A 25,964-nucleotide genomic window follows, 5' to 3' on the forward strand; every position below is an offset into this window, starting at 1 on the left:
TTCCCACAGGCTCCGGCACAACAAGCTACCAGGCTGAAAACCACAACTCCCAGAATGCCACTCGGAGGGGGGCAGAAACCGGAAGTTGGCCCGGAGGCGGGGCCTGACATGCGCCGCCGAGACTGTGCGAGGTGAGGGATTCAGGTACGCCTGGGGCTCGTTGGGTGGACGGACGTGGGGCTAAAGGGGTCTGACTTGGGGTTGCCGCCTGGTTCGTAGGTGGGACAGATGCCGGGAAGCGACCTTCGACAGTCGTGTGGCCTGGTGTCCTCCACCTTCTTGGTGCTTTTCCTTTCTGCCACCCCTCGCACTAGCAGGCTGTGGGCCAGACGGGGCCCACAGGCGGGGTACTCTCGGGCCTGGGGTCTTGGTGTTCTCGTGCTGAAGGTGCCAGAGGACTGGAGCCAGCTTCAGTGGACTAAAACTTAGAAAATGAGAGACGCAAACAGTTGTGCAGACAGAGGCTGGCCCGTCACTTAGGGCCCAGCGATATGCTTCTCAGGTGGGATTTGGGTTAGAAAAGATCTGAGGCTTCTGTCAACTCAGAGATGGGGATGGGTGGAGAATTTATTAAGTCAGTAAGTATTTATTGAGCGTCTGTTATGTCCCAAGCCCTTTTCTAGGCATATAGGATAGAGTAGTGGACGAAACAAACAAACAGAACACCTGCTTACGTTATAGGAATGGGGAAGTTCAGACGATAAGTAAAACATGTGCCATGTTGAACAGTGATATCGGAATAAATTGAGGCAGGTAGCCATATAATTATCTAGGGGAAGAGCATTGGAGGTAGACACGACAGCAAGTGCAAAGGCTCTGAGGTGGGAATATCCTTAAGTATGTTAGCAGCAAGCAGATCAGAGAGTGCAGAGGACACTCGATGCGGGAGGTAGATCTTAATGAGCAGTATAGGCCATTGTAAGGATTTCAGTTATGTACTGTAAGTGAAATGGAGAATACTGCATAGTTCTGAGCAGAAGGGTAACATAATCATAAAGCATTTAGGCTGCTTGTGTTCTGCAAGGCTCAGTGCTGATGAGTACTGGGGGTGCGCACCTGAATTCTTTATCCTCTCTTCCCTGGAAGAGCTTGTAACGTAGTGGAGAAACAGACCAACTGTCAGTCAAGGCTGAGGTAGATAATTGGAGCCCCATGGAGGCAGAATGGACATCATTCCCAAATCCTCAGCATGTAACTTTGTTAAATGATTAATTGAATAATTCCAGTACTTGGTCCTGGACCTGTAATGGAGGCTCAGAAAACATTTTGTAATGAAATGAAATGCTAAATCTGGGCATAGATAATGTCTCACACAGATTAAGAAGGTTTGTTTTTCTGTGATGCCCAATTTCATGTTTGCTTTCTGAGAATCACTAGATAGCAAGGCTCTATTCAGTATTTACTGAGCTTCCATTTTGTGCCAGGCCTTGTGCTGGCCACTGAAGATACAAAGATGAAAAAGATATGGTCCCTGCCCAATCTGCTATATTTCAGACTCTTTGGTAGTGGTTGGAATTGCCTTCATTTGATTTTCAATATTGCTGTATCCCAAGATCCTCAGGGACTATAGGAACTTGGGGAGGTCTGAGATACAAGGAGGGGACTAGGAAGAAGGGAATGGGGGTGGTAGTGGTAAAATTCAGTTCAGTTCAACAAACATTTATTCAAACACTGCTGTTTGCAAGGTTCTACATTGTGAGCTCTTACAGTATTTACGTAAATATAAGTACACAGTCCCTCCTGCAAAGGAATGCAGTTTGATGAGAGAGAAAACATGAGCACAGACCTTCCAGTTTTCTAAACAGCAGCGGAAAACTCAGCAGCCCCTCCAGCTACTTCAACCCTAGCTCTCTTTTCTCCTTCTCAGCCAGACTTCTCCAATGAGACATCTACATTCATTGCCTCTCAGTCGTTCCCCAAAAGGGTCTGACAAAGAGGAGGAGCTCAATGGATATTTATTGACTGAACGAATGGACAAACAGATGAGAATACAAAATGCTTTGGAGTTCAGAGGAGGGAAAGCACATGGCTGTTAAACTGGCATTCATTTAACAAATTGGTGTTTTCTCACCCTAATAAAATGAGGTTGTTAGGTGTTGGACCAGTTTATCTTAAAGTTTTCATTTTTCTGTTTTGAATGCCTAAATGCAGAAAAATGCAGATGACTCTGATGATGGGCACAACAAAACTTTTTCAGTCATCTAAAGGAACGGGTATAATGAGACTGGCTATCTTTTCTTAAAGATATTTCTAATCAACATTGCCATTCATATGTGAACAGTGCAGTGCTTCTGAAATGCTTAAGAATAACTTGGCCTTTTCCTTGTTTTTCTAGAAATAATATGTACACTACTAAATTTTGTGTATGCCTTAAATTCATAGTGACACAGTCAATGGTATAAATAAATACATTAAAATTTGTACTGAGTATTAAAGAAAGGACTTCTGAGCATAAGTAAACTTTAGCCTGTGCAGGAAAATGAACACAAATTTCTAATCTGTAATTTTGAAAATCTAGAATGTAATTTACTTGGCCATATTCAGGAATATATCTGGTGGTTAAATGTTTACATGATGTGTGATGAATACCCCAAAACTGCTCAGAAGACTTACCTTTTTAGAAAGCCTGAAAGAACAGCACTGGAAGAGATTGAATAGCCCGTATTTCATGAGTAGTTGCTCCATGTCAGGCAAATGAAATAGGTCTAGTTCTTGCAACAGTCCTGGGATGTAGTATTATCCCATCTCAAAGAACCAGTGACAGAAAGTTAAGTGCTTTGGCTGTTATCCTACTACTCACAGGTAGCAAGCTGGGAAGCATGGCTAAATCCTAGGACTGCTATGTTTCCAGTACAACAGCCTATTATGTCTAAATGAAAAACAACTAGGGGCTCCTGAGTGGCTCAGTCAGTTGTGTCCACCTTCAGCTTGGGTCATGATCTCACAGTTCGTGAGTTCGAGCCCCGTCATTGGGCTCTGCTGACAGCAGCCTGGAGCCTGCTAAGGATTCTGTGTCTCCCTCTCTCTCTGCCCCTCCCCTGCTCACATTCTATCTGTCTCTCTCAAAAGTAAACATTTAAAAAAAATTTTTTTTAATGAAAAACAACTAAAATTTGGCCTCATTTTGAGCATTTGATGGAGTATAAGAAAACAGTATGAGCTTAACACTAGAAATGTTTGCTAGTAACAGGAGTCAGAACATTAGAGAACTAAATATAATCCTCGGACTCTACTTGTCTCTGTAGTGGGTAATATTTATATAGTTAATATAAATGCAGTTTATTGGTTTACGAATTTTAGAAACCACCAAGGGAATAGACAGAGCCCAAGAGGGTTAATTTTGATGACACATCACAATGTAGAGCCTGTCTTAAATATGTAAAATTAAAGCCTCAGCTTACCAAATTGGAACATTAAGGGTGGAAGAGAGAGAGAGGGAAAGATTAGGGTGTTTATTTTCAGAGCCTAACCTTAAGGAGTCAGAGGGTAATACATAAGATTGTTGAACAAGAAGTAGAAATTTAAAGGATATTCTTAAACATAGTAAAGATGTCTTCTGGTAATTGTCATGACAGAGGTATGGGTATTGGACTTACCTTCTGATAAAAAAGCTGTAAAACTGGACAGATTATATGAAGAAACTGTTTTCAGCATTGGACAATAAGCAGGACAAGACTGTTATCTTTGAGAGAAGTGGATTTGAGATGGACTATAGGCTTAAATGTAAAAACTAAAATTATAAAGATATTTCTAGAAAGCAACATAGAATATCTCTGTGCTTTTTGGGTAGGCAAAGATTTCTTAGAAGACACAGAAAGCATTAACTTTTATAGTTAATAAAAAAATAAACTTAAAAAGTTAAAGAAATAAAGTTAATTAAAAATTAGACTTGGTCAAAATTTAAAATTTCTGCTTAACAAAAGCCTTGTTAAGAAAATGCACGGGCAGGCCACACACTGGGAAAACCTCTTCTCAATACCCATGTCTGAAAAAAGACTTGTATCCAGAAATATGATAAACTTCAACAGTTCATTAATAAAAAGATAATTCAAAAATGAGCAGAAGACTTGATCAGAAATCTTACGAAGATATATTATGAATGGCCAATAAATTACATGAAAAAGTGCTTAATATCATTAACAATCAAAGAAATTCAAATTAAAACACAGCTAGGTTCCACTACACAAGAATGGCCAAGATTAAGAACTTTGGCAACAGCAAATGTTGGTGATGCTGCAGATCATCTGGAAGTCTGATTTGTTGCCGACAGCACTGTGAAGTGGTGCGGTTGCTTTGAGAAACTGGTGGCAGTCTTTTGTGAGTTAAATAGGCAACTATCCTATGCCCCATCAACTCTACTGTTAGGTACTTAGCCAACAGATATGAAGACATATGTCCACAAAAACACTTGTGTGAGAATGTTCTTAGCAACTTTATTCATAGTAGTCCCAAATTGGAAAAATCTCAAATGTTCATCAATAGGGAAATAAATTATGGTATATTCATACAATGGAATTCTGCTCAGCAATTAAAAGGAATAAACTACTAATACATGAAGTAACATGTATGATTCTCAAACACATTGAGGGGGAAAATGCCAATGTCAGTGTTTGAATCCATTTATATGATGTTTTATAATAGGCACAGTTAATCTATGGTTATAGAAAAAAAACAATGGTTGCTTTTGTCGGGTTGTGGGAATGGGATGGAGATTGACTTGCAAAGCGCAGAAGGAAAGGAACATTCTGGAGTGATAGAAATGTTCCATATCTTGGGGCACCTGGGTGGCTCAGTCGGTTAAGCATCCAACTTTGGCTCAGGTCATGATCTTGTGGCTCACAGGTTCAAGCCCCACATTGGTCTCTGTGCTGACAGCTCAGAGCCTGGAGCCTGCTTTGGATTCTCTGTCTCCCTCTGTCTCTGGCCCTTCCCCTCTCAAGCTCTGTCTCTCTCTCTCTCTCTCAAAAATAAATAAACATTAAAAAAAAAAGAAGAATGACTAAAAAGTTAAAAAAAAAAAAAAAAAAGAAATGCTCCATATCTTGATAAGGGGGTAAGTAACACACCTATGCTTTTGTTAAAAACTCATTGAGCTGGTATGTTCTCTCCACACACACAATATTGAGCTGTACCCTAACCTTTGGGTTTTACTGTATGTAAAATATACCTCAAAAAAATTTAAAAGTCAGTGTAACAGAAAAATAAGAGGGGATATTATGAGTGATTTGAATTCTAGTGTTTCATAGGGAGTTGATAAAAGTTAAAGTTGATTCAAGAAGTAATGGAAAGCATATGATTTCAGGATAAGGAGTTAATTACCGGATGAACTAAAAATACCTGATTAACAGGTTGGCACTAGAGGTGGAAGGGATTGGAATGAGGATCATTACTTTTCATTATAAATCTTTTTTTTTTTTTTTTTACCATATGCATGGATCATATCACATACATTAGCTTTTGCAAAGATATACTTTTCCGAAGATGGTGGAAATGCACTGGACTCAGAGGTGCAGCCATAAACGATGGACATATGTGACACTTAACTGTAGACTAGAGTGGTTTTTTAATTTTTAGAGAGAGAGAGTGTGAGTGGGGGAGGGGGCACAGGGAGAAAGTGAGAATCTTAAGCAGGCTCCACACTCAGCCTGGAGCCAGACATAGGGCTCAGTCTCAACAACTGTGAGATCATGACTTGAACTGAAATCCAGGGTCAGACGCTTAACTGAGCCACCCAGGTGCGCCTAGAACATTTTTTACTTACAACCTTTGCAGGGATTTTGAACAGCAGTTTGAAATTATGGCACTTGTTTAGTGTGCCATAGCAATGGGTTCTCCATATTTTCCTACCTCAGCACTTCTGATGGATATTAAGTTTTCTCACTGGTGACTGTGGCTTTCAGCTGCAGTGATACTTAACTGAGTTGGGAGAAGGAATACATAGTTTGGAAAAACAAATTGTGATACATCACCAGCAACCTAGAATTCTTGGTTGGTTTCGGGTAACTCTTCACCATATGTTTTTTGGCTAGCTCTTACCTTCCTAGGATATTTCTAGTAGTGGACTTCACATAGAGTAGGTGTTCAATAAATGTTTGCTAAAGGAATAGTTCTAAATATAAACTGAAACATAAAGGAGGAGGTGGCTTTTGCCATTTCTGTCCCACCCTCAACTACTACATGCATTTTGAAGAACACAGTAAATGACTTGACCACCTGTGTCACTGCAGCAGTGAATCATTGGTGATTGCTAGGAGCTGTCAGGAGCTGTGCTAAAAGTGGATTTAGCCTCCTTGGTACTGAAACATTTCTGGGCTGACCCATTTCTCTGGAAGACACAGACACTTTTCTCCATTCAATAAGTCTGTGTTAATATTTCCCACATGTCTACTCCTTCAGGAACACAGTAATGCTATTTGACATTGGGATGCAGGGAAATACCTCTGTAGGTGAAATAAGGTGACGTCTCACGTAATTGTGCCTTTTTCTGACCTGGGTGAAGAGGACAGAAGACTAAGCACATGGACTGGAAATTGGAAGGGAGTGCTCGGAAAACAGACTCACGCGTGCTGCAGGAGCAAGAAGTCATCCTAGAGGACACAGGTGAAGACAGCATCTCTGAAAGCTTCCAGCTTCTACAGATTGATGTGGAATGTGAGCATCTGGAGGGAGAGACACTGCCCACAGGCAGTGCAATGTGGTGCTCAGTAAGTGCAGCGAGTTGCCTGGCCGTGGGCTTTGCGATGGTGCTATGTCCCAGAGACCCCTGTTCTGAGGGTAGGTACTAGTAACAGACTAGGAATGAGTTTGGTGTGCTCTAAAATTGGATGAGTTTCCTCCTACTGGTTTAAGGTTTCAGGGGCGCCTGGGTGGCGCAGTCGGTTAAGCGTCCGACTTCAGCCAGGTCACGATCTCGCGGTCCGTGAGTTCGAGCCCCGCGTCAGGCTCTGGGCTGATGGCTCGCAGCCTGGAGCCTGTTTCCGATTCTGTGTCTCCCTCTCTCTCTGCCCCTCCCCCGTTCATGCTCTGTCTCTCTCTGTCCCAAAAATAAAATAAAAAACGTTGAAAAAAAAAAAAAATTAAGGTTTCAGTTCCACTTGAGTCATAAGAAAAGTATATAAAGTGCAAGAGGAATTTGTTTTAAGTGTATTTGTTTATTTTGAGAGGGAGAGAGAGAGCACGAAACGGGGAGTGACAGAGAAGGAGAGAGAGAGAATCCCAAGCAGGCTCTGCGCTGTCAAAACAGAGCCCTACGCAGGGCTCGAACCCACAAACTGAGATCATGACCTGAGCTGAAATCAAGAGTCGGACACTTAACCGACTGAGCCAGCTGGGAAGAGGAGTTTTTGATACACCTCAGAAGGGTCAGGAAATCTAAGCTCTGCTTTAGGCCCTGTCCCTAATACGTTTACTTTGGGCATATCACTTCTCTTTTCTGGGGCTCTGCTTTCTCTTAACACAATCCAGTCTTTTTTTTTTTTTTCTTTAAGACTAATATCTTTGTTCTCTCCTAACTTTAAATCTAACTTAAAAAATAAGTAATTGTTTTGAATATTCATTTTCCTTTTTGTTGCTTACGAAGTTCTCAAACAATTTTGTTTTCTCGATGACATAAGAAAAATGTCCAAAGAAAACAGAGACACTGGGAAAAGATAGTTGCAGCAAAGAAGAGTAAAAGAAAGCAAGAAAAAGAAAGAAGAAAGGCCAATCGTGTAGAAAATTCAGGTAAAAATAAATCTGATTGCTGGTGTAGTCATTTATCTCTTTACGGACTAGTATCTGGATGTTCTTAGGAGAGTAGGAATATTGTTTTGAAGGAAAAACAAACCTCTTGGAGGTAGGACCTGTTGTTCTGTTTTTGGGGGAATCAAAGTTTCAAAGACAGCAAAGTTTAAGGCTGCCCTGAAACACATAGTGAACATATGTGTTTATAAGCTCAGAAGTAGAAGGAATGATAACCACAGGAGCTAACGTTTATTGAGTGCTATGTGCTAGGTTCATTGCTAAGAATTTTACATGGCTTACCCTGAGGGGTAGGTGCTTTTATTATCCCCATTTAGTAGGTGAAGAGACTGAGGCTCAGAAATTAAATAATGTGCCTAAGACTATCTAGTAATAATAAGTAAATGGACTGAACTCTGAGTTAGACTCAGCAATGTACTCCAGAGCCCACATCCCTCACCGTTCAGCTGCACCCAAATGAATAAATATCTTGTATGAGTTTCAAGTTTCTCTTTATGTACAAAAAAGATCACTTGGCTAGGGAGATTCTTTTCCAACTGAATGTATTCCTCTGTTTTCCCACTTTTACTCCTTTTTGATATTTCTACTTCAGGCATCTGCCCCCAGCACAGCAAACGTTTTCTGAGATCCTTAACCAAGGAGAGACTTTTGGAAGCCAAACACTCAGGACCAAGACTCTGTATTGATTTGAGTATGACCCACCACATGTCTAAGAAGGTAGGACATCCATTAAGCTCTGAATTCCTGCTCACATGAGGGACGTCCAGAAGGGAACAGCTTTGACAATGAGCAGGACCACTTCCAGCCTCTGTAATTCCGTAGTAAACCAGCAAAAGTGTTTAGTTTTCTACACATGGCTTCTCAGCTCAAATTGGCTGTTATAAAGAATCAGGAAGAGAATAGATACCCTCTGGTTTAGTCTGCAAATTTTATCTGATCTTCTGTTTTGAGCCCCACCTTGTTGTCTCAGTGTTCATGGTGTCCCCGGTCTAGATGGAGCCTTTCATGTTCAGTCCTCCAGAAATGAAATCTGGCTTTCTACTGGGGAGAGGAATATTTGCCTAGTTGCATGTTGATGAGATGACCTTGTAGGAGGTCTTCCTATAACATATGTGTTTTAATCGTTTTCCATTCACCCCATTGGTAAAGGAGGGATTCCACGCTAGGGTTTTGGGGATGGCTGAAGAAAACACACTTGACATTGGACAGATAAGAATGATAGCAGTTTATTAGTCACGTGTACTCAGCCCAGGGGGAGGAGGACACTGCATGCCATGCAGGACCACATGGGATTATACTTGGGGACAGAATGAACAACCAGGGGCTATGGGAGGCAGGCTTTGTAGTGTCACGAGGGTGGGGTACTCCCTGGTTCCTGCAGGAAGATGTGATTAATTTTCTGGGAATAACTCCATGGGCTGGCAGGGAATTGAAACTCACTATTTGGGGATAAGCAGGAATTAGCCTGGTCCCTTTGACAGAAAGGATTGTTTAGCTGGGGGGCCTTGTATATGGGAGCAGAACTGGGGGAAGAGCTTGCATTTATTTGGACTTTCAGGGCCTACCTGGTTTCACCAGATGTCTAGGAAACACACAGTATTGGGCCTTAATTTTTGGCCTTACACCAAAAACCAGGTTTTTCTGTTTGCCAGCATCTCTGTCGTATATGCTGGTGTTTGCATGTTTTTCAGAGAAACTAGGAAGACTGAAGATTTGGGGTTCGTACATGGAACCTCTAAGTATAGCCCTCTGAAAAGGTCAACCAAGAATTTTCTACTGTTTATTTTAATTGAGATCAGATTAAATCAAATCCAGAGTGTTTTTTTCTCTCCTGACCCAGATCAGGCCAGATTGTGAAACTACTTTTCTTAAGGTGATGTCTCTGAATCAGGATGGAAAGTTAAAACCTCTGACCCTGTTACATCTCCTAGAGTTAGGGTAAGGTGCCAATTTTATTTGATGGAGTATAAAACATGTCTGTTTAGTAATCTAACCTTTTAAAAATAAACAGTAAATATCACATGGTAAAATTTTAGATATGAGCTAAAAGAACAATTCCATATATCATATTAGATATATAACAGCAGGTCCAGAAGGAGAGAGAGTTCAGAGTCTTTCCGTTAACTCACTATTTTTGGGCTAGTATCATTACCTTAACTTTGATCTATAAGGTGTGTGTGCCATGGAGTGTAACATGCATGCTCACATATACCCTCCGTACTCATTCTTGGAGTAAAAGGGGCCATTCTAGTTCATCAGATTTCTCAGAGTAGCATTCAGTGAACTTACTGAGTAACCATTTGTTTTGTTGTGTTTTTTTTTTTGTTTTGTTTTGTTTTGGTTTATGGTATGGTATGGTTTTTTTGTTTTTTTTGTTTGTTTATTTGTTTGGTTTTTTGAGAGGGAATGCGTGAGCCCGGGAGGGGTAGAGAGAGAGGGAGAGAGTGAGAGAGAGTGAGAGAGAGTGAGAGAGAGAGAGAGAGAGAGAGAGAGAGAATGAATCTGCAGGCTCCACACTGTCAGTGCAGAGCCCAGCACAGGGCTCAGACTCATGAACTGTGAGATCATGACCTGAGCCAAAATCAAGAGTTAGATGCTTAACCAACTGAGCCATCCAGGCATCCCTAACCATTTGTTGGTAGTGAATTTAGAAAGAGTGGGCATGCTTCTAGTCTAAGTTGTCGTTATTTCTTTGAAGGAGTTAAGTAGACTGGCTGGACAGATCCGAAGGTTGTATGGTTCAAATAAAAAGGCTGACAGGCCATTTTGGATCTACCTCACTGGATTCACAACAGACAGTCACCTGTATGAAGAGTGTTTGAGGATGAATGATGGATTTTCTAGTTACCTGGTAAGCCTCATTTTGCATATTACTTGAAGTGTCATTTGAAAAGTAGATTGTATGATAATAGTAAATTTTTTTTAACTTTTTCGTATTTTTATATAAAAATACACTAATTGTATGTTTTCACTATTGCAATCTAAAAAACTTTAGAATCTCTCATCAGTTCTTCTATTTCTAAACTTTCATCCTTCCACTGCATTGGCAGACTAATATTACCAGGTATCTAGGACTGTATTTTGTATTCTGTGTGTTGTATGCTAGACTGTATACTCTACGAATGTTTTGGGGGAAATGCTGTGACTCCTTTCTTGTTTACAGTAGTGAGTAATTAGGGAGCATGAGTTATGGGGGAAGAGAAAATCCTTATGAGATTAATGTGGACTCAAGGTGAGTTTTAGGGAGCATTCAGTTACTTTTTATCTCTTTCCCTAGGGTCCCATGAATGCAGTGATCATAATACAGGCAACAATCCAGAACACTTCCTAAGAAGTGCCACTAAAAATGTCTTGTGTGTTTGTGTTATGTAGCTGGGACTGGGTGGTGTGGACTTTCCTAGGGAGGTTCACAGAGGAAGAGAGTATGAAATGTGCCCTGTGTGGTCCTGCAGTTAGTTGTGGTCGCTGTTACTGTCTGAGTGTCCCTCCTACAGTACAGCCAGATCCTGCTTCTCTTCTCTGTGCGGGTTTTATGATTCTTGTACGTGAGCCCCACAGACCCATTCTTAGGGTCACATGGTTCCCTTGCTTTCCCATCTTCATGCCTTTCTTAGGTGATTCTCCCCATTTTCTTTGCTACTTCCTTTTGTATGTGTCTATCTCATCTCTTTTCAGAAACCATGTTCCAGCATTCCCTTCATTAGAAGGTTGTCCCTGGTGTTGTCACTCCCTCATCTGTTGCCCTGGGGCGTGCTTCCTGTACATCTGTTAGGGTGTTGTATTACTTTCTATCTTGTTTTGTAGAATGTCCTTTCTACTTCCTCTCCCCATTGAAGTACTTTGTGAGAACAGATTGTCAGACATGTGTGCCCTTGATGCACTTAGAGCCATGCCTAACAGAGAATTGATGCCTGGTAACTAGATGCTGCAGTGTGGGCTGTGTCTTAACCTAGTTCACACTACATTGGATTATTTACATTTTTCAGCTAGACATAACAGAGGAAGACTGCTTTAGTTTATTTCCTCTGGAAACCCTTGTGTACCTGACTCCTGATTCAGAACATGGTATGTACTTTCCTGCATGGATTCATGTAGCACTTTGTTCTAAACCCTGTGTTTGATTATTCCCTGTGTCAGAATTTATTAAAGCCACCCAAGGTGTATCAAAAAAAACAAAAGGAATGAACATTAATTGCACACCTCTTATGGGTGTATACCTCACTACACTTTGCACATGTCCTACTATGTGTGCACAGCTGCACAGATCTAGGGTCTCCAGCCTCATTGGACCTTGTGACCTACCTGGCAGTCTTTCCCAGTTTCCCTGGTCAGCTCCCCTCCTTGGCCCTTCTTGGATCAATGTTAGATATGTGTTTTTTCCAGAAAATCAACTATTTCACATACTTTTCAAATTTATTGGTATTAAGTTGATCTTAGTATTCTTTCCTAATTATTTCACATTCCTCTGTAATTTTTATTTTGTCTCCTTTATGAATTCTAATGTTGATTTGAGTCGACTGCCTTTTTTTTCTTGGTTAGATATGCCAAAGCTTTGTCTTTTGAGAAAATTAGCAAATCTATTACCTTTTTGTTTCCTACTTTATTAAATTTCTATTTTTATCATTAATAATTCTTTCCTTTTACTTTCTTTGGCTTTAGAAATTATAAAACAGATTTGATCTCAATGGCCTTCATTTTTTCATTAGCTCTTGAAGATGTTGATCTAAACAAAGTTTACATCCTTGGTGGACTTGTGGACGAAAGCATCCAGAAGGTAAACATGCATTTTAGACCTAACAGCTATATTTTGAAAAGTGGAGCTTCCTTTCAGAGGTAGCTGCCCTATCATAATCTTACCCAAAAGGCCTAAGAACTCAGAATAGGAAGAAGGAACCTCTCCTGCCTCGGTTGGCCCTCCTGCTTGTGAAATTCCCTTTCTCATCAATGTTAATGATCCTGACCTGGCAGTCCAGTCAGGAACTGGCATGGGGAGTGTTTGGTAATTACATAAAGAGCCGTTGTTGAATTTCTTTTCTCCTCTCTTCAGTTCTGCAAGGATAACTCTGATCTTGACCAAGGAAGCATTGATTCAGCATTCTTACCACCTAATTGTTTTTTTATGAGAGTGGAGTTTGTTCCTTCTTAGGCCGTCTTTTCTGCTGACATAAGTTTTATCCTATAATTTTGATGTCAGTAAGACTGCAGATTTCTTTTGTTGAGTTGGAATTTTATTGGAATAATTGGAGTTTTGAAATATGTTTCTATTATACACACATTTGTTGAGATAATTGTTATTAGTTTATATCACTAATTAACATATTGCATACGCAATAAATAATGATATAATAAGGTGTATAAAAGAACTACAGTGAGAAATAAGTCTCCCTCCTATCCTTGTCCTACAGTGCCCCCCACCTGAGCCAACCACTATTTTCTTGTGTATACTTCTTGATATAATCTATGATCACACAAGTATTTGTGGGTATATTACATATATGTATTTTTTAATATATGTGAGTGTATTTTGGATATTTTTTCATATCTGTAGAGATATACACACATATTTAATACAGGTGATACTTTTTTTAAAATTTTCTTAATGTTTTATTTAGTTTTGACTGAGAGAGAGAGAGACACAGAGCATGAGCGGGGGAGGGGCAGAGAGAGAGGGAGACACAGAATCCAAAGCAGGCTCCAGGCTCTGAGCTGTCAGCACAGAGCCTGATGCGGGGCTCGAACTCACAGACCGCAACATCATGACCTGAGCCGAAGTTGGACACTCAACCGACTGAGCCACCCAGGCACCCCAATACAGGTGATACTTAACTGAATTGCATTTATTCTAAAAAAGTTAGTGTTCTGGGGTGCCTGTGTAGCTCAGTTGGTGGAATGTCTGACTCTTGGTTTTGGCTCAGGTCATAATCCCAGGGTCGTGGGATCGAGCTCCTCATTGGGCTCTGTGCTGAGTGTGGAGCCTGCTTAGGATTCTCTCTCCCTCCCTGTCTCTCCCTCTGCCACTCTCCCCCACTCTCTCTCTCAAATAAATAAAATGAAAAAAAAAAAAGGTCAGCATTCCATGATTCATAGTGATAATCTAAAAAACAGGTGGGGGGTGGAGATAGAAGAATGCTAGAATGCTGGGTATTAGGAGCGCCTGGGTGGCTCAGTCAGTTAAACATCTGACTCTTGATCTCAGCTCAGGTCATGATCTCATGGTTTGTGAGACGCAGCCCCGCATCAGGCTCTGCACTGACAGCGCAGAGCTTGCTTGGGATGCTCTCTCCCTCTCTATGTCTGTCCCCTGCTCGCGCGTACCCTCTTTCTCTCTCAAAATAAATAAACATTAAAAAAAAAAAAAAAAAAAAAAAAGAATGCTAGCTGTTAAATGAGAAATACATAATAGAATTGAAAAATCATTATTTTGTTACTCCCAGTATAATCACTGATTGACGGAACTGATTGAACAAAAAGCGTGGGAGAACTGGCTATTCACACAGTCTCCCATGTGTTGCCCCACACATCACAAAGGCACAAATGTGCCATTACAATGAAGTGAACTGGAGGTCACCATCTTACCAGATGTTCAAACTTAGAATCGCCAGTGTTGACACTATGTGCCTCCCAATGTGATGGAATCTCACTTGCAAAGTGTTCTTACTGAAAACTGTTTAAACTACATTTAATCATGAAGAAACAGGATGTGAGGCATTCTGCAAAACAGTTGGACCACATTTTAAAAAAAAACAGTGTAATGAAAACGGAAATAGTTAGGGGGCTGTTATAGATTAAAAGAGATTAAAGAGACATAACAGCCAAATGCAGTCTCCCACAGCAGAGTGACAGCTTTTTCTTTTGAGTCAGAAAAGTCTAGAAGGTCAGTGAGCAGGGTACGATCAGTGATGTGCAGTTTTAATACATTGTCTTCTCTTATCGCTCCAGTCGTGTTTAAACTGAAAAGTAATTGGCACAATGATTTGCCACACGTATAGAACTTTTTGGTTGTTACTGCAGAGTTTGGCTTTCACACAGAAAATATGCTGAGAACATTTCTTCAAGGGGAATTGTTTTATCTTTAAGTGTTCAGAGGAGCAGAAGCTAGACTGTGAGCTCCTCCAGGGCAGCATCCAAGTGTCTTACTAACTTTGAATTCTTGTACTCCAGTTCAAAATGATTGTAAAAGAATAGACTTAAAAAAAAAACCACCTAGACCATATATGCAAAGGGATCTTATTCTTCAAAGAAGTCTTTTGAGCAGCTGTACCTTTATGTTATCTGAATCGCACCACATAACACATTTTGGAAGTTCTCTCTTGGAATTGTTTTATGTGAGTCTGAGAAGCAGGTGGTCCAGTGTCAGGACAGAGGTGCTAGGTCTGCTTCATGCTGCTCCAGCTGGTCAGACCACACTGTTGGTGGCCAGTCGATCATGACACAGTGGTAAAGGACAGTGACAAGCTGCAACAAATTCAGACGAGTTTGGCCTGAATGATGAAGAGACTCAAGGGGGAGGCGACAGAACTGAGACTGCCAGAAGGATGCACAGGGCATGATCCCTGCTGTGGAGTACCTGAATGGCCATCTTGTGGAAGAGACATTTTACTTGCTTGGTATGGTCCTGGGGGGATGGGACTAGAAAAATTAGTGGAAGCCTCAGGGAAAACAAAATTTGGCTCCCTGTCAAGAATTTCCTATTAATCCATACTGTCAAAAGTAGAATAGGTTTCCCCAGGATGCCTGTCATAAGGATTGTCCCTTTCAGGACAGAGGCCACTTGGAAGAGAGGCCATACGGATAGACCAACATTGGATAGATGATCGGAATAGAATAATTAACTATTGAGGCCCCTTCCAATAGTTAACTATTGGAAGTAATCTATACCAGTAATCTAACCAGTAATCTAAACCTTTCTTTTTAGTCCTGAAATTGTAAGTAGGTAGATGATCTCTCCAGAGCTTCTTACGAAGTGGCAAATATAATTTAAATTTGAGTTCATGACTCAGGGACATCTTTAAAGGGATATTAGTTATTGTACTCTGACTCTAAATGGCCTCAGATTTTGGGTTTTTTTTAGTTTTTATGACTGCTTTCTGCAGTTTTCAGATCCCTTCCTTTTACTTGGGCTCAGTGCTCTCACACCTTACTGCTGTTTTGTATCTGACTTGAATCCTTTCTCCCTTTTCTCTAATTTGCTGCTGTCAAATGGCTATGGGCTGAAAACTCCAGATCCAGAATTACATCTTACCGACTGAGGGTCAGGAGTGTTCTCCTCTGGTTGATTAGATTGCTTGAACTTTTGGATGCAGATTGTGGCTGCAAATAAATATGCCTCTTTTTACTTATTTCCTTCTTGGTTGTAAATAGTAATAAATGGAAGCTAGTAGATAGATGACTCCCAAGTGAGTGAGATGTCTGCTGCACAAGCCATTTCTTACTTAGAACAGGTAAATACTCTTCATTGTCTGCAGTTCCTTCATTCTCCCTTAGGCTACTGATTTTTAATACTTACCATTTAATTATGATTACAGATGATCATAATTATACAGATGGAAATTGGAGTGGTTGTAAATGGGGTTTCTCATAATTTGCTATGCATATTACAATGAGAATATCTTTATCATTTTCACAAGAAAAAGATTTAACTGTGATTTACAGAAGGTGACATTTCAAAAAGCCCAAGAGCACTCTGTCAAGACAGCCCGCTTGCCAATCCAGGAATACATGGTCAGATGCCAGAATCGGAAAAACTATCATTCAGAGATCTTGGCCATCAATCAAGGTACTGCTTACATGGCCCACGCTTTTTTTTTTTTTTTTTTTTAAGTTTATTTATTTAATTTGAGAGAGACAGCGTGAGTAGGGGAAGTGCAGAGAGAGAGAGAGAGAGAGAGAGAATCCCAAGCAGGCTCCATGTGGTCAGCGCAGAGCCTGATGTGGGGCTCAAACCCATGAAATTGTGAGATCATGACCTGAGCCGAAACCAAGAGCTGGACGCTTAACCAACTGAGCCACCCAGGCGCCCCTCACTTGGCCCACATTTAACATGTGTTAATTCTGGTGCTGCTCCTTTGCATTATGTTTACATATAAGCGGACCTCAAAGGAGTACCCCGTGACTAATGTGCTCAGATTTTATCGCATGCAGTTTGTGACAAGTATTCTAGCCTCTCAGATGCACTCGGCATTTTCTTCCTGGATCCCAACCATGTTAAAGATGGTTGAAATTGTCCACTTGGCCTAGAATGCGGTGTTCAACCCATCAGTGAACTGTGAAGTCCTATTTGTCCAGAATTCAGTCCAGGAGCATCTTGGCTGCTCCCTTCCCCCCTCAGCCATTCAGAGACCCTCCTTTGTGTTCCATTATACTGTTTTCCTCTCAGTGCTGTGGCACTGTCCATTCACAGGCTCGTATCTCTCCATGTAGGCTGAGGTCCTTGTGGCAAGAGGGTCCGTGTGTGGTGCAGAGGTTTGTTAAATGAAATATTCCAGAACACCCTTTTCCTCATCAGTCATTTACTCCTTTTTTCTCAGTGTGGTCACTATTTTCTTTTTACCTTCTAACAGTCTTTGATATCCTATCTGCATACTTTGAGACTCAAAACTGGCCTGAAGCATTGAAGAAAGGAGTTTCTTCCAGAAAAGGCTACGTTCTTCAGAACTCAGTGGAGTGATGGACAGACAGCCTAAGAAGTTGCAGGGGTGGGGAAGTTGCTGAAGGTGCCTTGACCGAAAAGCGGAGCAGAGGGTGGCGATGGCACACACTTGCCTTTACTTGACATCTTGGATCTTCACTAGAATATAAGTTACTAATAACAGGGACCACATTTTACACTCTTTTCTATCTCCGAGTGCCTGGCTCACAGGAAGAGCCCAGATATATGACTAAGTAAAAAGTTTACATAACCAGGAATTAGCCCAAAACTACATGGCTTTGGATGTATTAATTCATCTTTTAGGTACCTATTTGTGAAATACCTATTCTTTAGAGATAGCTTAAATAATTAAATAATTATTATTATATCGAGTTTAATTTTCACTCAACTGGTATCATCAAGTTGTAGCACTTTCTCCAGCCTCCTCTGTTCATGGTGATTTTCCCGAACTCAGTGATACACTCTATGTGTTTTGCAGGATCCTAACCTAGCCCTGCTTTAAGCCCCCATAGCACTTTGTTCCCACTTGTAGCTCCCGCCCTGTCTGTCCTGCTCTGAGTATGGAGTGGAGGGTTTCTCTCTTCCTAAAGGTAGCCTCCTAACAGGACACTTTGTGGGAGTATCTTTGTATCTTTCTGAGCCTTGTGCAAACTAGTTTCTTCATGTATATTTATAATCAACAGGCAGAATTGAAGAGCAAAAACACAGTATTGGTAAGTCTAACTTAAAAATAACCAGAAAAGAAAAAAAGTAACCAGAAAATACATTGCCTCTGACGCAAGTATGTTGGATAACCTTTCATTACACAATCTCAGTGATCCCTTTTCTCAGGTCTTAGTTACATATAGTTGCTTCAGTTACTCTGGCCAGCTTGAGTTAGTAAACTTGAAAGCTAAGCAGTTGCAAATTCAGAGAATATATTCTGTAGCTCCAAAGAACCAAAATGTTATTTCTCTGCTCTCTCCCCTCCCTTTCATGATTTAATCCTAAAGGAGCTATCATCACTTGATAAATTCTATCAATATCTTTGTATTAAAAACAGCCCAGTCTTCAGGAAACATCTTTAGGAATATATAATGCTCCTTGGTCTTTATCACCGTATTAAATGAGTTCTATAATCTCTGTCATCCAAAAGGGACCTCCTATGGCTAGGCTTCAGGGGTGACTCTTACCATACTCTCAGGGAGGTCTCTGACCTCCGAACACTGACCTGGATCATCTGCCAGGCTTCATTTTTACCTCTAAAGGCTTTGCTTACAATAATCAAACGGCATGGAAGAATTTCCTCTCCAACGCTATCACTTCTACCATTCTTTTTTAAAGCCGAGGCAGGAAGTTTTGGACTTGGCTTCAGAGATCCTCATCTGTGTTATTTACAGAACCAACAAAAAGCTGGATATATGCAAAATATCTTAACATGAACATGAAATATTCTATAACTATCTCATTTTTAATAGCAATCATATAAGAAATACATCAAACATTGAAGTGGACAAAGTAGATTACAAAGTAGTATATAAAGTATAATCCTATAATTTCAATTTAAAGAATATTCACATACATTATGTCTATAGTGCATTTGCTTCTTTGTACTTTATGTATTCTCATTTTCTCTGGTGAACATGTTTTACTTTTACCAGAAAATAATTGTTATTTTAATGCTTAATTCCAGTTTATTATAGAAGCTGCACTTCAGCCAAATTAAAGGAGTTAACACCAAATAAACCATAATACTTTTAGTAAACTTTATTGTAAAGAAAAAAGTACATCATTATTTTATAATGACTTTTCTCACCCACAAGAACATGGGTGGCAACTAGTAACATGTTTATAAAAATATTTTACTTAGAACTGTAATAAGACAATGTGTACATTCACATTATGTCTTCTGACGGTTTAATGGGGAGAGAGGTTCACCTGAAAAAAATTTTCCCTAGGAAACCCATAGTCTCTTGGGTCAACTGACCCATAAAAAATTACATCTAACTTTCTGCCAGTCTGGAGAAGATTTGTTTTCTTTGATCTGCTGTCATATGTTCACAAGCTTCCAAAATGTTTGCCAAAATTAAGGTCTGCTGAATGGTTTTTGCCTTAACCCATATTCTTCCATTCATTCCAAATACTATCTCCAGTGGGTAGAGTTTTCCCACTTCCTGAAGGATTTCACAGTCTGGAGCCAGCAGCCTGGTGAGGAAAAGGAAAGAAAATGAAATTTAACCAAGTGGTAGGGTGTGACCTGACTATCCTTTAGCAGAAGACTTAGTTTCTGGACAGTTCTCCGTAGTTATTCAAATCCCCACCAACATCATCCGAGAAAAAGGTACATGACATTTGCTGCCCCCTTTCATCCAAGCACACTTACCAGTACACTACAGGTCACAACAGTGGGTTATATCCTCCACAAAGAAATCAAAGTCCCTCTGTCACCAACTTTACAGAAAATACATATAAAGTTCTCCTGTATTGTCAGAGCACCTTAATTCTAGGCTTTAGAACTGTAATTTTTGTATTATCTATGGTGCTAAACGAACCAGCTTATTTTCCTGACCATGTAAACTATTTCCTGGTATTCAGTACTTGGAGAGAAACATTGACTTTCAAACCACAAGGGTGCTGCTTCTCTGTCTTGAACTTTGTCCAAATCTGCAGAATAAGTAGCAAAGAGAGGCATGTAACACTGAGCTCTGAGCTCAGTGGCTCTAAGAGTAAAGCTCTTAACAGGACATAACTTTGGGTAGGTAAAGGTCTAAAAACCTAACAGAATCTACCTCTGGGAACTATTAAATCTATCAGGACAGAATAGCAGGAATCTTATGGGAATATCTGCATAAGCTTCAAGAGTACATCAGCCTACCTGTATTTGGCCCCCATTACTAGAGAAATCTGGTGATTTTGTACAATTGTAAATTGCGTCTATATTCAAATGACAGAAGGAGGAAAGGCCAGTTTTCACATCTGATTTTCTGGGAAAGAAGCCCAAGACTTCATATCAACACGAAAACTACACCACCAGATACATCTGAATTTAGTGTATTTACATGAAGAGAGGATGGGACTAAATGCATGAGTTTACAACCGTGTTAAAATGGACACTGATTTTTAACTTTGAGGAGATTCAGACATTGTTACAAAGAATCCAATCCCCCAAATCAGTCAGCTTTCCAAGAAGGATAATTATAAAAGAAGACAGTCAAGCCAGAAGGCATTAGGACTTACTTTCTAATTAAGCCCAAAGTCACTTTAAAAAGCAGACCATCCTGTCCAATCACACCCATTCCATTGGCTCGTCCACAGCTGTCAATACAGACCATCTCTGGTTCCATATCTTTATTAGCAACCACAAATTGGCCATAGATGAGATCTCCAACCTACAATGATAATTTAAAAAGTTCATTTCCACTCAACAAATCATTCTATAGGTGCTGCTATGGGTTCTTTCCCGTTGGCAGCAATGCCTGCCATGTATACTTCTGTGGCTAAGGGAACAACTATCTTCCAGAATACCCAGAGTCACTCGAGTTGACTCTTTAAAAAGGCAACATTACCCAAGTGTGTCCTCCCCAGGATGGGAGCTATCTCAAAGACGAGAACATTCTTTAGGGTTACGCCATCCAATATGGTAGCCATTACCCACATGTAGTTATTTAAACTTACATTTAATTAAAATTAGATCCTCAAAATTCAGTTCCTCAATTTCATTAGTCACATTTTTAAAAGTTATTTATTTTTTTGAGAGAGAATGCACGTACATGCGTGGACAAGGGGCAGAAAGAGAAAGAGAGAGAATCTTAAGCAGGCTCCATGCCCAGCATGGAGCCCATTGCAGGGCTCAATCTCGTGACCATGAGATTATGACCTGAGCCAAAATCAAGAGTCCGTACTTAACCCACCGAGCCCCTCAAGCGCCCGGCATTAGTCGCATTTCAATGCTCAACAGCCATGACATGGCCAGTGACTACCATACTAGTCACTGCAAATGTAAAACACTAGCATCATCACAGAAAGTTCTATTAGATAGCACTACTCTAGGGACTTACAGAAGATTGATGGAAGAAAACTCCAGGCATGTCAATTATTCAAAGCAACATGGAACAATGGTAATTCATTGGTATTTAAGGCAAGATTTACTTAATTTCATAGAACTGAACTTCAAAATGATGAAACTAAAGGAATGGAGAAGAGTGAATTTGTTCTGTTACTACTATATCTACTATTTGTTGGTGACTAGCAACTAAAGAGGAACAAAACATTCTTTGCATTTCAGAAGCATTTGGTCTTGGAGGGCAGTGGGGATGTACATATAAATTACCAAGTTCATTTAAGACTGAATCCAGTAGGTGCTAGAGTAAAGTTATAAGAAAGATGATTGTAAATGAGGGATGGTTTTACAGAGATGGTGGTGTTTAGCCTGAGTCTCAAAAGATGAGCATGTGTTCCACAGGCTAAGGTAATAGAGCAATCAGAAAGAGCAATCCAGAGGGAACAGCATAAGCAAAGGTACAAGGGCAGGGACTTATGAGTTCAGTAGTGCTATTTTTTTTTTATAAGGTAGATTTATTTTGAGAGCGGGAGAGAGAGCGCGAGCAGAGGAGGGGCAGAGAGAATCCCAAGCAGTCTCTGCACAGTGCGGAACCTGACATAGGGCTCAAACCCACGAACTGTAAAATCATGACCTGAGATGAAATCAACAGTAGGATGCTTGACCGACTGAGACACCCAGGCACCCCTCAGTAGTGTTATTAAATAGTTTGGAGTGGTTCAAGTATGGCTGCACGGAGGATATAATTATAGATAAGTGAAGACTTCTGGAGTATAATGCCAAGGAAATCTGTAGGCGTTAAAGAATTTTTTTTTTTTTTTTTTTGAGTAAGGGGAGTGTAGGAGGCTGTCAGCTCTCAAAAGCCTGGATAGAAGGGCAAAAGTGTACAGGCAGGGATGTTAATGAAAAGATCACTGAAGCACCTGGTTAGCTTGGCTGGTTAGGCACTGGGCTCTGTGCTGATGGTGCAAAGCCTGCTTGGGATTCTCTCTCCCTCTCTCTGTCTCTTCCCCACTCACACACGCACTCTCTCTCTCTCTCTCTCTCTCTCTCTCAATAAATATTTTTTTAAAAAAGGAGGTCACTAACCAATACTGGTCAAAAAGTAGCTAACGTCTGATCTTGCAAAATGGAAGGATACAGGAATTAATGTGCAGGAGATCAGAGATAGAATCAAACAGCATCAGTAAGATTAAGCAACTAAAGACACATGAGAGGTTAGTGAAAAGGGGCAAAGACATCACCAAATTTCTGGCTTGGGCAGACAGAGAGAGTGTGGCTATACTACCAGAAGAGCCCAAATTGAAAACCTGAGGTAACAGGATTGCTCCTCTGCCAGCTCCAAGCAGAGCTTGTGGGAAAACAGTGATGCGACTGAAGTTGTGAGATGGCAGTCCCAGGACTTAACAATCAGGGTGGATGGGTGGCTGATATGGCAATTTGCACTACTTAATCCTCCTTCCTCCTGAAGCCTATGGCCCACTTCCTTGTCCAGTGGATATAGACATAAGAAATAACAACAGAGAGGACATAGCCTTTTAACTCAGTACAAATGAAACAGCCCCCAATATAGCAAATGTAAATAAGCATGCAACTCTAGTCCCAGAGCTGGACACTGGAAAAAAACTCTTACAGCCTGAAGTGATTACACAGATGCTCAGAGATCAACCCAGAGAAGTGGGAAAGTAAGTCATGCTTAAGAGAGAATTCAGGTAGCATTCTGGATATTTGAGTGTTGATGGATATTTCGATGCTTTTTCTTATTTTTGAAAGCAAAGGTCCCCATCGTTACCTGCACATTTGGTCTGTTTCTTTTAGTTGCACCTTCAAATGCCAAGTAAGACAAAGAAGCTGGCTCACTCCCTCCCACATCAACTTTGAATATATCTCCAGATTTAGCTGTCACTATGCCAATCACATGGTCTCCTTTCACTGGGACATACTACAAAAAAACAAAAAACCAGAATGAAGTGACAGCCATAAATGGCAATCATTTCCACTTTATCTTCAGCAAGTCTTTAGTGATTACTTCACTGTTTGTCATTAGAGATATTTAGAAAATATTGTGAGATTCAAGTCTACAAATCAATACAAATCTACAACAAATTTGATCATATGTTACTTTCAGTAAAAGAAAATCAATCATAAACTCTTAGGTTTACAGTTTCAAATACTCTGTTCATTTCAGCCAGTATCCCATACATCTTGTATCCTTATCAGAAAGTCCCTAGCTTCTGCTTGCATATTAAGTCTAGTGCTACACGGGGTCCTCACAACCAAGTAAGGCTATTTCATTGGCAATTTTTCCCATATTAAAGTCCTTCCTTATTCTAAGAGAAATTTAACTCCCTGTGACATCCGCTCATTGAGCCTGGTTCCGTCCTTTGGGACGCCAAAAGATACGCCTGGTGCTCCTTTGGGATTTTGAAGGCGACGACCATGTCTTAACAGTTCTTATCCTCTTATACACCAAGATTTCCAGTCTCCCCTCTCTCCTGGCCGCCCTTCTCGAGTCACGTTCCATTTGTTCACAGTCCCTCTAAAGGAGATGTAGAGGTGGGCACAAGACTACGGTGGCTCTAGACTAGCATTAACAGAGGGATCCAGGGCCCCATCCCTGCCTCTTCCCAGAGCGGGGATATCACTTTCACGGCCGTACCACCTCTCCAGAGTCCCAACTCACCCGTTTCTGTTGCGAGTCCACCCAGTAAACGCCACCGCCGCCGCCGCCGGGCTCCTTGTAACGGAGGCGGCCGCACTTGGTGACCAGAAGGCGGTCACCACAGCGCCGCAAGCCCGGGCCGCACACTACACGCACCCGGGCGCGCACCCCCGCATTCAGGCGCAGCGGTCGCTCCCCGGTACCTCCCGGGCCTTCTGCGTCCTCCTGCTCTGGCAGCAGCAGTTCCTCACCCGGGAGCACCACCTGATCTAGCACAGTGCGAGCCGCCCGTGCCCTGCCTCCCGCAAGGGATTCGGCCGCGACAGCCACCACCCCTGCCATACCCGGAGCCACCCAAAGCAATTTCCCACTTCCGCTTCCGGCCCCGCGTCCAATCTCCAGCCGGCCCAAGGCTTTCCGTTTCCGGTAGTAGCGGTCTATTGGAGAACCTAAGTCCACGAAACCTGCGAGCTGTGGGCTGGAGGGTTCCGCCAAGGTGGCTGCGATAGTGTCTCTACCCCGCCACCTATCTTGCAGTCTTTCTGCAAATCGGCACTCGAAACACGCAACTTGAGTCGATGGCACATCCTTCACTTCCGATGTTTCAGGTCGCATCGCAGGATTCAAGACGCTCCTACGTGTGGTGTGGTTTCGTAGCAACCTTGGGGACCGAGCAGAGGGGCTTGGGGAGTCAGTCCTTTCCTTCCGACTCCGCCCTCAGAAGGAAAAGTATTTTCCTTTTCCAAAAAACCCGAAAAAAACCAAAAAACCTTTTTTTAATGGTTGCTAGATATCTATTCACATCATGGAAAACAAAGAGAAGAATAAAGAGAAAATAAACAAAAGGTATTAGTCTTGCTCTCATTTGTCTCCGGCTAGCTGTCAGCTAGTTCTCATTCTTTGTAGCCCAGGGTCTTAAACCTGATGGGTGAATGAATGCATGTTAACATTTTGGTGTGTATTTGTCCCCAGACTTTTTTCCCTGTAAATATACAGATGCCCATGCGCATTTCCACATAATTGAGCTACCCCTACATGGTCCGAGGAATTAGTAACTGCAATTAAATCCTTGAGGCTACATTCCATGGAGTACACTAGGTACCCAGGTGAGAAGCAGCTGAATTCCAAATCCATAGCATATCAGGACTGCTCTTACTTTTAGGCTCTTTCTTGAAATCACTGTTTCCTCTATAAACTAGCACCTCCAGTTAGCGCTTGGTCAGATTCCCCAATAACGCTGAGAGCTCCTGGGGACTGGGAGGGATTGGCTTCCAACATGAGTTACTAGATTTGGGGGATGTTTAAGACGATCATCTCTAACATACCCTCCAAATTTGGCAAAGTGCTGACGAGCCAACTGAGTAAGAGTATTAAGAGGCCAACTGAAATGTAGCTTTTGTTTTACAGTCACATTGTTTAAAGTGTTCTTGTTCGGTTACACTGGCAGCAGGGATGGTGTAGATTGTTTTTTCTCTCCTCCCCAATCTAACCCATTTCTAGAGGCTCTGGAATCAGTGGGTATTCGATGACCAAGACCACCTGAATCGCGGCTGGCCCAAGCAAGGCCATGCCCGAAGTGGGGCCAAACCTGGCTAAGAAGGTCTTCCGAGTCCACCACCCTGTGAGGAGGCACGTGGGTACCCTCCTGGCTCATTCCTAGGTCCACAGAAGACGTAAGGCATTCTGCAGTGTGCCGTCGCCCGAAGACCGGAAGCTGGGCCGGGAGGGGCAGGCCGCAGCTCCTCCCGGGCGGGGCCCTCTCGACACACCCCCAAGGGGCAGGCCCAGGGGGTGTGGCGCGCGGGAAGGACGCCGGGCTTTGAGCCGCGTGCTGCCAGGGGTGTGCTTCGCTACCTCGGCGCTCTGCCGCCTCT

The 25,964-nt window shown here is 41.6% G+C and overlaps 2 protein-coding genes across 6 annotated transcripts; one reads left to right on the forward strand and one right to left on the reverse strand.

The window, feature by feature from the left end:
- The first annotated feature begins 29 nt into the window (after positions 1-29).
- On the forward strand, positions 30-17,754 carry TRMT10B (tRNA methyltransferase 10B). 5 transcript variants are annotated; one of them, XM_019454461.2, is made up of 9 exons: positions 100-144; positions 6,507-6,704; positions 7,614-7,722; positions 8,333-8,457; positions 10,439-10,591; positions 11,727-11,805; positions 12,447-12,514; positions 16,393-16,516; positions 17,301-17,754. In XM_019454461.2, the coding sequence occupies exons 2-9, from the start codon at positions 6,519-6,521 to the stop codon at positions 17,405-17,407; spliced, it is 951 nt and encodes a 316-aa protein (XP_019310006.1). In that variant the 5' UTR covers positions 100-144; positions 6,507-6,518; the 3' UTR covers positions 17,408-17,754. The 5 variants fall into 5 exon arrangements, with proteins under 5 accessions (XP_019310007.1, XP_019310006.1, XP_053764084.1 ...); XM_053908109.1 differs by having other exon boundaries at positions 105-144; positions 6,500-6,704; XM_019454460.2 differs by lacking the exon at positions 100-144 and adding an exon at positions 170-347 and having other exon boundaries at positions 6,502-6,704.
- Positions 17,755-19,120: 1,366 nt separating this feature from the next.
- Positions 19,121-24,451, reverse strand: EXOSC3 (exosome component 3). Its single transcript, XM_019454464.2, has 4 exons — positions 24,112-24,451; positions 23,221-23,370; positions 20,606-20,757; positions 19,121-19,573 (listed from the first exon to the last, which is right to left on the reverse strand). Exons 1-4 carry the CDS (start codon positions 24,430-24,432, stop codon positions 19,372-19,374), a joined length of 825 nt encoding a protein of 274 aa, XP_019310009.2. The 5' UTR covers positions 24,433-24,451; the 3' UTR covers positions 19,121-19,371.
- Positions 24,452-25,964: the final 1,513 nt, after the last annotated feature.

The sequence above is a fragment of the Panthera pardus genome, unplaced genomic scaffold (assembly GCF_024362965.1).
Source record: "Panthera pardus isolate Hobbes unplaced genomic scaffold, ASM2436296v1 HiC_scaffold_20, whole genome shotgun sequence".
Lineage (NCBI taxonomy): Eukaryota > Metazoa > Chordata > Mammalia > Carnivora > Felidae > Panthera > Panthera pardus.

What these genes read in the sequence shown, in the direction of transcription:
- EXOSC3 (XM_019454464.2), bottom strand. Translation starts at nt 24,432, where the DNA reads ATGGCAGGGGTGGTGGCTGTCGCGGCCGAATCCCTTGCGGGAGGCAGG. An exon ending in TGGACTCGCAACAGAAACGG is followed by an intron (nt 23,371 to 24,111) that starts GTGAGTTGGGAC and finishes GTTTTTTTGTAG; the next exon opens with TATGTCCCAGTGAAAGGAGA. An exon ending in GAAACAGACCAAATGTGCAG is followed by an intron (nt 20,758 to 23,220) that starts GTAACGATGGGG and finishes TTATCATTGTAG; the next exon opens with GTTGGAGATCTCATCTATGG.
- TRMT10B (XM_019454461.2), top strand. Translation starts at nt 6,519, where the DNA reads ATGGACTGGAAATTGGAAGGGAGTGCTCGGAAAACAGACTCACGCGTG. An exon ending in GCAGTGCAATGTGGTGCTCA is followed by an intron (nt 6,705 to 7,613) that starts GTAAGTGCAGCG and finishes CGATGACATAAG; the next exon opens with AAAAATGTCCAAAGAAAACA. An exon ending in GATCTTGGCCATCAATCAAG is followed by an intron (nt 16,517 to 17,300) that starts GTACTGCTTACA and finishes ACCTTCTAACAG; the next exon opens with TCTTTGATATCCTATCTGCA.